At 41.5% G+C, this 14,231-nt stretch overlaps 1 protein-coding gene across 3 annotated transcripts in view; it reads right to left on the reverse strand.

The window, feature by feature from the left end:
- Positions 1-14,231, reverse strand: part of RUBCN (rubicon autophagy regulator) — a 76,312-nt gene that overhangs the window by 19,697 nt on the left and 42,384 nt on the right. For all 3 annotated transcript variants that reach the window (XM_033959463.1, XM_033959462.1, XM_033959465.1), the window contains 4 exons: positions 10,766-10,823; positions 10,241-10,373; positions 6,062-6,207; positions 1,519-1,583 (listed from right to left, as the gene is read on the reverse strand). In XM_033959463.1, coding sequence (XP_033815354.1) covers positions 1,519-1,583; positions 6,062-6,207; positions 10,241-10,373; positions 10,766-10,823 — 402 coding nt within the window. The remainder of the gene's footprint in view (positions 1-1,518; positions 1,584-6,061; positions 6,208-10,240; positions 10,374-10,765; positions 10,824-14,231) is intronic.

Consider the following 14,231-nt stretch of genomic DNA (forward strand, 5'->3'; position numbering starts at 1 on the left):
TAAGTCTCTATCATGTCCCCTCTAAGTGTCCGCTTCTCCAGGGAAAAAAAAGAGCCCCAGTTTCTCTAATCTTTCAGCGTATGAAAGGTTTTCCATACCCTTTATCAATCGTGTCTCTCTTTTCTGAACCCTCTCGAGTAACGCCATATCCTTCTTAAGGTACGGCGACCAATATTGGACGCAGTACTCCAGATGTGAACACCATCGCCCGATACAACAGCAGGATAACTTCTTTCGTTCTGGTTGTAATACTTTTCTTGATAGTACCTAGCATTCTATTCGCCTTCTTAGAGGCCGCTGCGCACTGTGCCGACGGCTTCATTGTGTTGTCCACTATTACTCCCTTTATTGTCCTTTATTTTATGTATGTTTTTACTAATGTAAAGACCATACTCTTCAAGAAAACTCTGAAAAAAGAAATAATACCGCAAGTCTCAAACTCCACCTCTCACTAAAGCCAACTACCCCAAACAAATAACCGTACCCATTTCTTACTCTTTTTGAAAATGATCAATTTTTTTTTTTTTTTAAAGTTCTTGTTGTAATACATCTTGGATAATTCTTTTGTAATCCGCCTTGAACTGCAAGGTAATGGTGGAATAGAAATCCCTAATGTAATGTAAACCATTTAGTTTTTTTGTAAACGGTATAAAAAAGTTTTAAATACTTGAGATTCAAAAATGTGTTTCATGTGGAATGGTAACTAATCCTGAGATTCTTTGAACAGCAAGATTTCTGAGGCTTTTCCTAGGGAAATCAGAATGGCAGCTTTAAAAGGAACGAGCACTGGAAGCGACATAGAAAAGTAGTTATTTGTAAAGTTTTTGGAAACTCTTCCAGAATTTGCATGCCATTTCTAGAATGACTGCACTTCCCTGAAAAGCATTATTCCTCACCTGATTTTTAAGCTAGGCTGCTTATGTTTTAAAGTTCTGAATGGATTGCTATCTAGTTATCTTTCTGATGCTTTTAAATTTGTTGATTAAAAAAAAATATATTTGTTGATAGGAAGCATTTACGTATAGTACGTCACTTTGATTTTCCACCAGCACTATGGGAGAAAGAAACTGGTATTCATATATCTATCTCTGCATCATATTCAGTCTTTAGAAAAATGTTGAAAACATATCTGTTTGGTAACCATCATGACTAATTTTAGATTTCTAAACTGTTGGAAATTTATTTCTGTTAAATCTTTATGACTGATTGTGATCTGTAAACTGTGAGATTGATGCGGTATATAAGAACCAATGTAATGTAATTCTAGGCTCGATTTACATGAATTGGTTTAAATCCAAACACCCCTCCATAGAGTCTGTGAGCACCATGAAAGCTGCCTTACTATTGATCAGTACACAGATCTGCTGAATGGATTTCGCCATGCAATAATGTTAGCCTTATGATCTGTTCATGTGACTCCTCCGTCCCCAACTATCTCACAAGGGACTGGGCTATCATACAGAATACTGCAAAGTGGCTAATTTCCCAGACAAGTACTGAATTTGGATGGAGCCTCACCAGGGTCTGTCCTTATACCGCACCCTGCGCATCGATAATTCTGCTTGGCTACAGCCACTTTTCTTCTGCAAAACAAGTAAAGAGAGGGTGGCTTAGAGGAACAGCATTCAAGAGGAGCCTGAAAATCGCACAGGACAATTTTAAACTCGGGGGAATCAAGGTCTCCTTCACTACTGTTTACACAGGACAATTTGCTAAGCATCAGTATCAAACAGTGAGGAAATACACACAGCAATTGGCATTGTGGACAGATCCTGATTTAGTAAAAGTTGCAGGACAGAGCCCATGACGACAGAAAACTTTTCAGAAGAGTAAAGCTGCAGCCTTTACGTTTCAACATTTCCTGGAGGTCATATCTGAAAAAGATTGAACACCTCTCATCAAAAATCTCTGGCACAGCTAAAGCTGTGATGTTGTGAGATACAAACCAATAAGGACGGTCATGCTGATCAGAAGAGCTCTCCACTGAACCCCAGCAGTGCGTTTCAGACATAGCAATGGAGTAAATGCTGGCATGTTTTTAAAGACCTGCATGGTTCATCTAGGCCAGGGGTAAGAAATTCTGGTCCTTGAGAGCCACAGACAGCTCAGGTTTTCAGGATGCACTGCCTCCTTGAGATGCAAATCTATCTCATGCATATTTATTGTGGAGATCCTGAAAACCGGAATTGCCTACCCCTGATCTAGGCAGACGGTGTTGTATCTAGCGTCTGCACAGGTTCTACTTCTTCATGACTAAACACTAACATACTTAAATCTCTCGCACCCCCTGCCAATTTGGGGGCACTGACTGTAGAAGTCTGCCCAGCACCGGTCCTACTTCCCAACTAGCTGAGTTGCCAACAAAGCCTAAGCAGTGGCCAATCCATGGGACTGGCACTTGTATACCGCTTTTTTGTAGTTTTAGAACCAGACTCAAAGCAGTTCACATACAGGTACTTCAAGCATTTTCCCTCTCTGTCCCGGTGCAAACTTTGTCAAGCCGTGGCACACTAACCTTTAAATGTAGATGCCTAATATTCAAGATCCCACATGGCATTCTTCCTCCCCTAATCCCACTATCCTGGAATGCTTCAACATCTGACACTACCAGATCCGCAAACATACTCAAACTATCTTTCCCCTCGTTAAAAGGCGTCTTGTATGCAGGTAAATTAGGGAAATCCCTTTTCTTCAAATTCACTGAGCTTTGGAACAACCTCCCTGCCCCGCTGCGGAACCTAGGCTCATTCCAATTATTCCAAAAGCATCTGAAAACCTGGCTTTTCTCCAAAATGTAAAGCTATCTATTGAAAATGTAAAGCTAGCTCTCCTCTTCATAACCCCTAATTTCTTATTATGTCCTTCCCTCGTTTATTGAATTACCTATAAACCGTGCCGAGCTCTATCTTTATGGAGATGATGCGGTATACAAACTTAAGGTTTCGTTTAGTTTAGTTTCTCTTCCTCTCTTTTTTCTCTCTTCTCTCCTTTTTTCTCTCTTTCTTTTTTTCTCTCTCTCTTCTTTTTCTTTCTCTCTTCCTCTCTTTTTTCTCTCTCTATTTCTCTCTCTCTCTTCCTCTCTCTCTTTTTTTTTCTCTCTCTCCTTTTTTCTCTCTCTTTTTTTTTCTCTCTCTCTCTCTTCTTTTTTTCTTTCTTTCTCTTTCTCATTAAAAGGCATCATATGCAGGTAAATTAGGGAAATCCCTTTTCTTCAAATTCACTGAGCTTTGGAACAACCTCCCTGCCCCGCTGCGGAACCTATGCTCATTCCAATTATTCCAAAAGCATCTGAAAACCTGGCTTTTCTCCAAAACGTAAAGCTATCTATTGAAAATGTAAAGCTAGCTCTCCTCTTCATAACCTCTAATTTCTTATTATGTCCTCCCCTCGTTTATTGAATTACCTATAAACCGTGCCGAGCTCTATCTTTATGGAGATGATGCGGTATACAAACTTAAGGTTTCGTTTAGTTTAGTTTCTCTTCCTCTCTTTTTTCTCTCTTCTCTCCTTTTTTCTCTCTTTCTTTTTTTCTCTCTCTCTTCTTTTTCTTTCTCTCTTCCTCTCTTTTTTCTCTCTCTATTTCTCTCTCTCTCTTCCTCTCTCTCTTTTTTTTTCTCTCTCTCCTTTTTTCTCTCTCTCCTTTTTTCTCTCTCTTTTTTTTTCTCTCTCTCTCTCTTCTTTTTTTCTTTCTTTCTCTTTCTCATTAAAAGGCATCATATGCAGGTAAATTAGGGAAATCCCTTTTCTTCAAATTCACTGAGCTTTGGAACAACCTCCCTGCCCCGCTGCGGAACCTATGCTCATTCCAATTATTCCAAAAGCATCTGAAAACCTGGCTTTTCTCCAAAACGTAAAGCTATCTATTGAAAATGTAAAGCTAGCTCTCCTCTTCATAACCTCTAATTTCTTATTATGTCCTCCCCTCGTTTATTGAATTACCTATAAACCGTGCCGAGCTCTATCTTTATGGAGATGATGCGGTATACAAACTTAAGGTTTCGTTTAGTTTAGTTTCTCTTCCTCTCTTTTTTCTCTCTTCTCTCCTTTTTTCTCTCTTTCTTTTTTTCTCTCTCTCTTCTTTTTCTTTCTCTCTTCCTCTCTTTTTTCTCTCTCTATTTCTCTCTCTCTCTTCCTCTCTCTCTTTTTTTTTCTCTCTCTCCTTTTTTCTCTCTCTTTTTTTTTCTCTCTCTCTCTCTTCTTTTTTTCTTTCTTTCTCTTTCTCATTAAAAGGCATCATATGCAGGTAAATTAGGGAAATCCCTTTTCTTCAAATTCACTGAGCTTTGGAACAACCTCCCTGCCCCGCTGCGGAACCTATGCTCATTCCAATTATTCCAAAAGCATCTGAAAACCTGGCTTTTCTCCAAAACGTAAAGCTATCTATTGAAAATGTAAAGCTAGCTCTCCTCTTCATAACCTCTAATTTCTTGTTATGTCCTCCCCTCGTTTATTGAATTACCTATAAACCGTGCCGAGCTCTATCTTTATGGAGATGATGCGGTATACAAACTTAAGGTTTCGTTTAGTTTAGTTTCTCTTCCTCTCTTTTTTCTCTCTTCTCTCCTTTTTTCTCTCTTTCTTTTTTTCTCTCTCTCTTCTTTTTCTTTCTCTCTTCCTCTCTTTTTTCTCTCTCTATTTCTCTCTCTCTCTTCCTCTCTCTCTTTTTTTTTCTCTCTCTCCTTTTTTCTCTCTCTTTTTTTTTCTCTCTCTCTCTCTCTTCTTTTTTTCTTTCTTTCTCTTTCTCATTAAAAGGCATCATATGCAGGTAAATTAGGGAAATCCCTTTTCTTCAAATTCACTGAGCTTTGGAACAACCTCCCTGCCCCGCTGCGGAATCTAGGCTCATTCCAATTATTCCGAAAGCATCTGAAAACCTGGCTTTTCTCCAAAACGTAAAGCTATCTATTGAAAATGTAAAGCTAGCTATCCTCTTCAAAACCCCTAATTTCTTATTATGTCCTTCCCTCGTTTATTGAATTTCCTGTAAACCGTGTTGAGCTCTATCTTTATGGAGATGATGCGGTATACAAACTTACGGTTTAGTTTAGTGGCCACAGCTTGAGGCATCCGGGAGAGCGCGGACATCAACCTGATGATGTCATGCGCATACATGATGTCATCAAGTCGACGTCTGCGCATGCATGAAGACCCTCCAGACGGGCCCTGAGCTGCCAGTGGAGAGTGCTGGAAGAGAAGATGCACGGAGAGGCGCGGCGCTGGTTGACTGCCAATGGATGTGCCTCTCACTGCGAGAGGTGCGTCCTGTAGGCAGTCAGCCGGTGCCTCTCCTCCTCCCTGGCTTCTCGGGTCACACAGTTTGCGATACACTGATCTATCTAATGTACCTGGGGGTAGTGGAGGAGTAAGTGACTTGCCCAGAGTCACAAGGAGCAGTGTGGGGTTTGAACCCACAACCTCAGACTGCTGAGGCTAGAGCTCCAACCACTACACCACACTGTTCTCTGATCTTAATGAGAAATGAGCAAGGCAGTGAAATGCCCCATCCTGACCCATGCATAACAGGAAAATTACACCCTTTCACGACATCTCAGAGCACTTAGTCCTCACTTATGACAGAATGTCAAATTAACCAGCGTTTTGATGATTTTAAATACTGTCTCACACAATATTTTCAGAAGAGCCACTCACTCTAGCAATTTCCATCCTTTCCTTTATCACATTAGTGACCAAATAGAACTAAACGGTTTATTTGTCACAGGTCTATCAAGCTCTCTGCAATTCCGCTTCCGATGTGACATAATGTTGCAGCCCCCTACGCATGAAAGTTGCCCTGCCTGGCTCAGAGGCTTAGCAGGCCATATTTATTTATACTGCAGGGACCCAAACCAATACATACTGCCTTCACACAAATGTTACAGATCTCCTTGCATAAGATACAAGAAAACATTTGCTCTGTTTTAATACTATAAAATGCCCTATTGCTTTATCACAATAGAGGAAATTTGCTTGTAGGTTTGAATCTACATATCAATTTCCTTTGGCTCCTCTTTCCCTCCCCCAGTTGTAATGTATTTGGAATCAACAGTAATATGCTACATACGTTGGGGCTTTGTGAGTGTTGAAGATGATCTGAGGCCTTGGAGGTGCCCATTCCAAATTTCCTCGGACGCGGATCCGGAGCTTATAGATATCAGCGTGTTCTCCGTCATCGGGAGAAATTGGCAGGGCGTTTGGAATTGGTAACAGCTGTGACAGGGAGAGAGGACAATGAGAAGACGGCAAGTCTAGAGCCTCCTAGAAGTCCCACCAGTGTTAAATGCCAGTCCCATCAAAGTGCATATTCACTGGCAAGGATTGTTAGAGATGCAAAGCGACTCCAAAAAGCCAAGGGAACTCTCTGTTATCAGAGGCAATGTCTTGTGTCAGATTTACAAGACACAGAGTTAATAGGCCAATATACAATCCAAAGCCTGACTCAGTTTCACTATCCAGCGCTCACTGTGTGATCCCCAGGCAGGCTCTGAACTTCACTTAGGCTTGGAATATCCCAGAGATGCTGCAAAAACTGTGCCGCTCTCTTTATTGGAAATATATATACCGCTTAAATGGCTGGAAAGTCAATTCACAGCAGTGTACCATGAACCAGTAACAAAAACAAAATTGTACCTAAAACTATGTCACAGATAATACAAAGTAAATCTAACCCAACAATATAGTTTAGGAGCAATACATATCTCAGTGTCACATATACACTTCTCCTTCCACATTCGCAGGTTTATTACTCACGACTTTGATTATTCGCGGTTTTTTCCTATCCAAACAAAATTAAATTTTAAGGGCTGCTTCTGATCCATCCCTGCGTCCCCGACCTCACCTGGTGGTCTAGTGGTGATGTGGGGCAGGAGCGATCTTCCTACGCTCCTGCTCCGTGCAGAGCCGTCAACAAAAGTGGCTGCCGTGAGCTCCCGTTGTAGTCTTGTGAGACCATGGGAACTCAGGGCAGCCATTTTTGTTGATGGTTTTGCATGGGACAGGAGCTCCTGCTCCGCTTCACCGCTAGACTACCACGTAAGGTCTGGGGAGGTCCAGGAGGCAGGGCTGGGTCAGAGTCGGCCCTAAATGTTATTTGCGTTTTTTCAATATTCGCGGGCTGGCTCTACCCCTAACCCCTGCAAATATTGAGGGGGAAGTGTAATACAGGATAAGTTAACATTACTCCCCCCAAGTGTCTCTATTAAGTGTCTAGTAGCCTACATCAACTGGAGGTTTGAATCTACATACCAATTCCCTTTAGCCCTGAGTAAAGAGGTGAGATATTGCTGTAAAAATGGTATTAAAACTTCCATACAGGAGCAGAACAAATAACTACCATGACTTGGAAGCTACATTAGTTAAGGAGCCCATTAGAATCACAAGCTGGATTACAAAATGCCATTTTATTTTCATCACGTCAAATATAAGCCATTTCCTTTCTGCTGCTGAGAGCCACCGTTGCAGTAGAAAGGAATGAAGTGAACTGCCATTTCTCTGAGGAAATTCCAAAGTTCATTTCACACCAGTAAAGCATTCAAACATCCATCAGTGCAGAATGAAGATTCAGACAGTTAAAGTGGGGTTTCTTCAGCATTTTTCACACCTTTATGCTACTTTACAGCCCATGGGTAAGTAACAGTAAAAGATAGCAGAGCAATCAGGAAAGCCCCAAAGGGAGTTTTCAGAGTCTGCAAAGAGTCCGATACTTCTCTGAAAACACAAAAGGTCTTTATGGGTGACTAACCTGGGATTTCTGAGTTTATAGGGGAAGGAGAGAAAGGCACAGGCACCATGGACACATACTAACTGTTTGTGTATACTGGTGTGGCGATACAGTTTAGGGGGACCGATTTGAGTATTTGCAAATGAATTATGAAACATGAAAATGGATTTCTTCTCTCCAGTCTCATCCATAGGACATTTGAATTGCCAGGAAAGGATACAGTCAACTAGTGTAATAAAACATTTTAAAACCTTTCTGGCGCCTTGTTAAAACAAATGGTCATTATCTGTAATCTAGCGGAAATAATTCCCCGATGGCCACATGAGCAGGCCTGGCTTAAGCAAGATAGGCAACTGACCTGGTGCCAAACTTTGAAGGCACTCGGGGAAGAAATCTCTCCTCCCGATTGCTCTATGGTTCTAAATCCGGCCCTACACAAACAGACCTCACTGTGATGTGATCCAGTGTAGTGTGGTTTGTTAATTACTGTCCTCCTCAGCAAAGTGTGTGTGTGGGGGGGGGGGGGGGGGGGGATGCGGCACGCTCCATTCAGGGCAAGGCCAACAGCTCCATGCTCCCTATTCCATGGAGATTAGTAGCAGGTCAGGGCAAGCTCTGGCTTTCCACTCATGCATGTTTAGGGCACACTCCACTTACAACATACCAACTTAAGCTTTTTGGAAAGTTTCTTTCTCTTAAGGCGCTGGGTAAACTTAAAGAGCTTTTTAAAAGGCAGCCGTGCGCCCTGAAAACCAACAAGAGAGGAGCAATAAAGGGTCTCCACAAGAACTCTCCCTATCTGGCAGGATCAGAGGCGCAACGAGCACCAACCAAGGCCCGTCAAATGAGCAAGTCTTTAGTGGCAGAACCCAGACACAAACCCCAAAGTTTCTGTGCTTTCACAATTCTTGAACAGCACACCTTTCAACTAAGGCTTTCATTTCCTAGAACTTCTGCTGAAAAAAAAAAAACTGCACAAAAAACAACCAAACTTATTCAAAAGCACCTTTAGCTCTAATAGTGTAGTATAGTGGTGACCAGAGGTGAGAGTTGCTTGGGGGTGCATTAACTTGTAGAAAGCAAAGGAAGGTAAGATGCCTCTGTAGATTAAGATAAGGGTCTAAATATATGTAAGTGAAAAGAGATGAAGACATTTCAATAGTGTGAAATATATTCGGGTACAAAAAGTGAATTGTTTTTCCCCCAAAGAAAGCGGTGGGTAGTTGGGTAGGTGGACGGACAGACAGCATGCCTACCTGGATGGAAACTAAAAACAGTTAGACTTTAAGAAAGTGTGTCCTTGTGATACACGCTTCAAGTTTTCTACCCAGACAGTTTAACACAGAATGGCAGAATGACAGCAAACAAGCAACAAATACTTGAAGTCCTGGCAGACGTGCACATGGTCCTGTAGCAGGGTCAGGCTGGCAGGCTACACATGCCTCATGGAAACAGCGTAGGTGCAACAACTGGCAATGGCAAGGTACCATCCATAAAAGTCCGGGAATCTAGGAAGCCTGATGACAGCCACTAATACTGGTAACTACTGAGCTGATTGGAACTGGGAAGGTTGGGGGGGGGGAATTCATTCTAAACAGAGAATCTTGTAAGCTCAAACACCCAGGAAGGAGGAAAACAGGAGAAACATGCCAAAGATGGTTCTGGATAAGGAGACGGGGACTGGCAGCTGAGATATATCATTGTAATGTGAACAGTAAAGAGACTGGATAGACCAATAGAGCTTTTACTGCTTTATCATCTTATTATAAGGATCAGACTAACATTCACAGCACTTTTGTTTCCACGGATTTTTCTGTGCAATTTTTTTCTCCTTCCAGAAGTTGTGGAAATCCGTTCCAGCACACAGACAGGCAGGCTTTCCACTCTCTTACCAGACCCTTTATTCCAGCCATTGAGGGGACAGACCCCATAACCATCTCCAATTCATATTCAGTGCTAATTAACCAGGTATGACAGGCTCCTATACAGTTAATGAGAACATTTGATGACAGAACTGCTCAATATCCTATCTGTTCGCCAGAGCATTAGTTCAGAACCCAAATGGCTAACCAGGTAACTGCCGGCAGCTGTTCCAGGTATTCAGCGGCACTACCCACATAGAGGCTGGCACTGAATATCTGATCTAATTTAGCCAGTGGCACTCTTGTTTAAAGACATGTTGACTATCACTACTGGAACACTGTGCTCTTTGAAAATAAGTGGCTTATGCATGAACAATACATTTGAAAATCCTGAAATTTTTTGAATTGTAAAAATGTTAAGCCACATGGCAAAGTGAGGTCACAGAAAACAATGGTATCCACACCCCACTTCAAACCAAAGTCTACTCAGTATGTTCCACGTTCCTCTAATGACTGCATGCCAATGGAGAGACTTTTAGCACTTCCAAGGGCAAGAGGCTCCAGTAAGCTGAAATCTGACCCCTGGCAGAGCAGCAATCCCCCTGGAACCTGAGCAAGACAGCGTAGGTCCACCATCGCGTGCACTTCAAGGTAACTATACCTTCTGAGGAGCATCGTGCTCCGGCACCAACCACTCCAGCTCTGAGGCAGCCGGCAGCTGCATCCCCTCAAACTGCTTCAAGAGACCCATGGCTACCGCCTCCGCAGAATTAGAATACAGGAAGGAGTGAGAGCTGCGCAAAAGCAAGCAAGGAGCATCTTTAAAAGCTATAAAAACAGGCATGGCTGGCTTAGCTTATATACAGCAATAAATTCTAAGTCTCTGTTCCTGCAATATGCATGGATTCCAAGATAACTCCCCTCTTTTCAACTACATACAATCTGAGAAGCATCCCCCCCTTCATTTTATGTACATGGATTCTGAGCCCTGACTTTGCTACACAAATAATTTTAAAAATCCCCCCTCCTCCTTCCTCCACACACTAATGTAAATGAATTCCAATGAACCTTCCCTCCCATGGCATATAAGTATGTATGGATTTGAGGAAGCACATCTCTAAGGCTATAAACAGGCAAGCCTCCCAAAAACATAAAATCCCTCCTTGAGGTCTACGACTCTACGCACATTGACGAAGTGGTGGTCGACCTGCTGCTCAACATTCCACCTCTCTTGATGTCTGCATCTATGAAATTAAAAAGAAAAGTATAAATATTCAAGAAGTGGTTATAAATAATTCTGTTTGCATAGGAGATCCACCTGAAGAGTAAAAGATGGATAATCTCTCTGGAGTGCGACTTCTCCATGAGAACAACCTGCAGGGGCAAACCACGTTAGGGCTCAGTAAAGCCATACAATGAAAATCCTACAGTTATCCCAATGCAGACAGTGGGGGATCTATGCCACCCTCAGAGCTGGTGGTAGGTTGAGCCCTCATGGTAGACACCAGCACACAGCCCTGCATGCTGCAGAGTAGCTGATCAGCTCTTTAGCTTGTATTTGAATATGTTGTGTTCTGGTATCTACCATGGGAGCACAGAAAACCAGAGTCTAATTTTGCCAACGAGGACTCTAATTCTCTGAGACTTTCTAGCTCTTGTTGGTGTGGTCAGAGGTGATCATCTCAACTCCTCCTGGAATAAGTGCCTTAAAGACCACTGCACTCTAATAAGGTACATCAATAGAAAAAAAAACACAAAACTACGAGATTCTACCCTGCAAGGCTTAAGAGGGAGGGATAGACTAAACCCTTAGGACTAATAGTGTTCTTGCATGCTTGTCTAGAGCAGTGAAGAAGTTTACATAGAAATATGATGGCAGATAAAGCCCAAATGGCCCATCTAGTCTGTCCATTCGCAGTAACCATTATCTCGTCCTTGTTCCACAAGAGATCCCACGTGAATTCAGACCATCTCTGTCTCCAGCACTTCTTCTGGGAGACTATTCCATGCATGTACCACCCTTTGTGTCTCTGAGTCAACCTCTGTCCTCTGTGAGAGCTGCAAAATGACTGAAGAAATAGATTCCTATGGGAACAGTGTCCCCCAAACTTGAATTTGCAGAGACTTCAAACTCCAACATTAAGTCTTCTATGTGGTTTTCATCTGCCACTGTGATGCCCTAGTCTCCCAACATCCAGGAATTGGCCCCTTCATTTATTTCTAATATGAAGCCCACTCATGGAGGTGACAGACTTTAGATTTCAGGGTCCCCAAATGTGGTTGGCCTGTTGCCTGTAGTCTCCCCCAGCCTTCCTAGGAATGGCCTACTTATAGTTGTAGAACTAGGCCACAGAAATACTGAGGAGATGAAAGCAGCACCAGCCCCCCCCCTTAAGAGGAGTGGTCAGCTCTGAGCTGTTTCTCTCTGGCTCCATCTGCTGGCAGAATGACATAACCCTCATCTGATCTGATCTGGCATGGACAATAAGGATCTTTTTTAGCCATTATATAGTTAATCCAAAATGCAGGAAAGTCATAGACCCAAAAGATCCTGGATACAAATGTTCACTACCAGCTGGGGAATAGATTTGCTGTTTATAGCCCTGATTCAGAGGGGGATTGTCCTCCCTCTCAGCAAGCTCTCCACTGATCATTCATGCTGGAGTTTGAATATGGAGAATTTTGTATGGGCAGAAGCTCAGTCAGTGCAAGTGCAAAAGAGAAATGACTTTGGGTACCAATAGCAGGCTATTCAGGAAGGGTTCCCTGAATGGAAAGTTCTTAATTCTCAGTATAGTTTGGAATTCCTGTGCTTTCAGGCGGATTTCTTGGGCCACCAAGCCGCACAGTGGTATAAATTGTTATATGGATATTTGAATAAAAAACAAAAAACTGTTCTTAAGGATATTTGGAGCATTGAGCTTGGGCACCAAATTTCTGCCTCTCAATGGCCGCGTTTTTGGTCTTGGAGAATAAAAACTACAAGGGCAGCATCTATGAGACAGACTTGTTTTTTTTTGTTGCACAGAGCTTTATGGACCCCAGTTCGTTTACAGAAGTTGGATAGTTCAAGGTCCAATAGATGTTGGCATTGTGGTTTAGAAGCTGGGACATTAGATCATTTGATATTTTTCTGTCCCTATATAAATGCCTTTTGGAAGTTAATTTGGCCACAAATTAATTCATTGTTAGAAAATCATACTGGCCTTTCATATGATACATCAATGAGATTTAAAAGCCAAATTTCAGCGAATAATAATAAACTTCTATTAATATTAACAGGGGTTGCCATTCAGCAGATTACAGGAAATTGGAAAGATTATACTAAACTAAATTATACTTTTTGGTGGAATTCAGTATGCCATATTTATAAAATGGAAAGGGTGCTTGCTATGCAACAAGGTAATTATAATAAGTTTAAAAAGATTTGGGGGCCACTGATTATTTATTCTAATGATCAGACATCTTAAACACCTCAGTATTGGTTAAGATAAAGGGGGGGTGGGAATATGAATGACAATAATTGATAATTGTTAATTATTAATATATGGGTGGGAGGGATGGGATTCTTTTATATTTATATATCTGGAGGGTTACAAATAAGATTGTCAAGTGATTAATTAATATATTTCTGAGTGATTATTGTACACTTGTTGTAATTTCTGAAAATGAATAAAGATTTAAAAAAAAAAAAGAAAGAAAAAAAAGAAATGACTTTGGGGCCACAAGGACTGGGACTTATTTACATTATAAAACAGATTTGAAAAAAAAAAAAAGAAAGCCATCACCCATCAAATATCAGTTTAGTGCAGCCCCTACCCATGTGCCACCCTCTCTGTAAGCCCTCTGGAGCAGAGACTTCTGGGTACAATGGAGAGGTTATTCCCTTGATTTATCTAATGTCTCCTTGAATAGCACTTCACTATTGCCCACTGTACTAAAAGAGTCAACTATCAATATTTATTGACCATCTTTATTCTGTATAATTAACTGTATTTATGCTAATTGAGCCAGCTTAATCTAGCCAATGATCAGTTTCGCAAGCCAGTCCTGAAGGACTGTCCTCCACTGCATGCAAATCTTTTTCACTGGGGACATCCTGAAAAACAGCTGGTTTGAGATAACGCTGTCCTAGAAGACCAAGATTGAAAGAATCAATTCAGGGAGATTTACAATAGATAGAGATGCATAAATTTGACTTTGTGCTATGGTAATATAAACTAGCAAAGGTCACTGCTGTAAAAGGAGTCTACACAGGAATTCATCTTTGTTGAACTCGAACCATAGAACATATGACTTAAGAGGAAAAAAAAAAGTGATGTATCCTGTAATTCTGCCCCTCACCATTGTTTATCCAGACCGTACAAGTTAAACAGATCATTTTAGCCCTTCAAATATCAAAATCCAGGAGTATTGTGGTCCATTTTTCATTTTGGTGTTATCACTGTAATTCCTTGATACCTTTTGTATATTTGACTTTTATCACACAGTCTTTTGAGAAATAAATACTTCATTTTAAACTACCTGTAACCCCCAGGAATTTGTGTGGCTTTTTGGTACCTTTCCAGAAGACATACACGCCTGGACCCTGCTGAAATTATTAGGGGTTGGCAGGCAGAACATTTTTGTTTCCTGCCGTTTCTCATGAAATT

This window comes from Geotrypetes seraphini, chromosome 9, assembly GCF_902459505.1.
Source record: "Geotrypetes seraphini chromosome 9, aGeoSer1.1, whole genome shotgun sequence".
Lineage (NCBI taxonomy): Eukaryota > Metazoa > Chordata > Amphibia > Gymnophiona > Dermophiidae > Geotrypetes > Geotrypetes seraphini.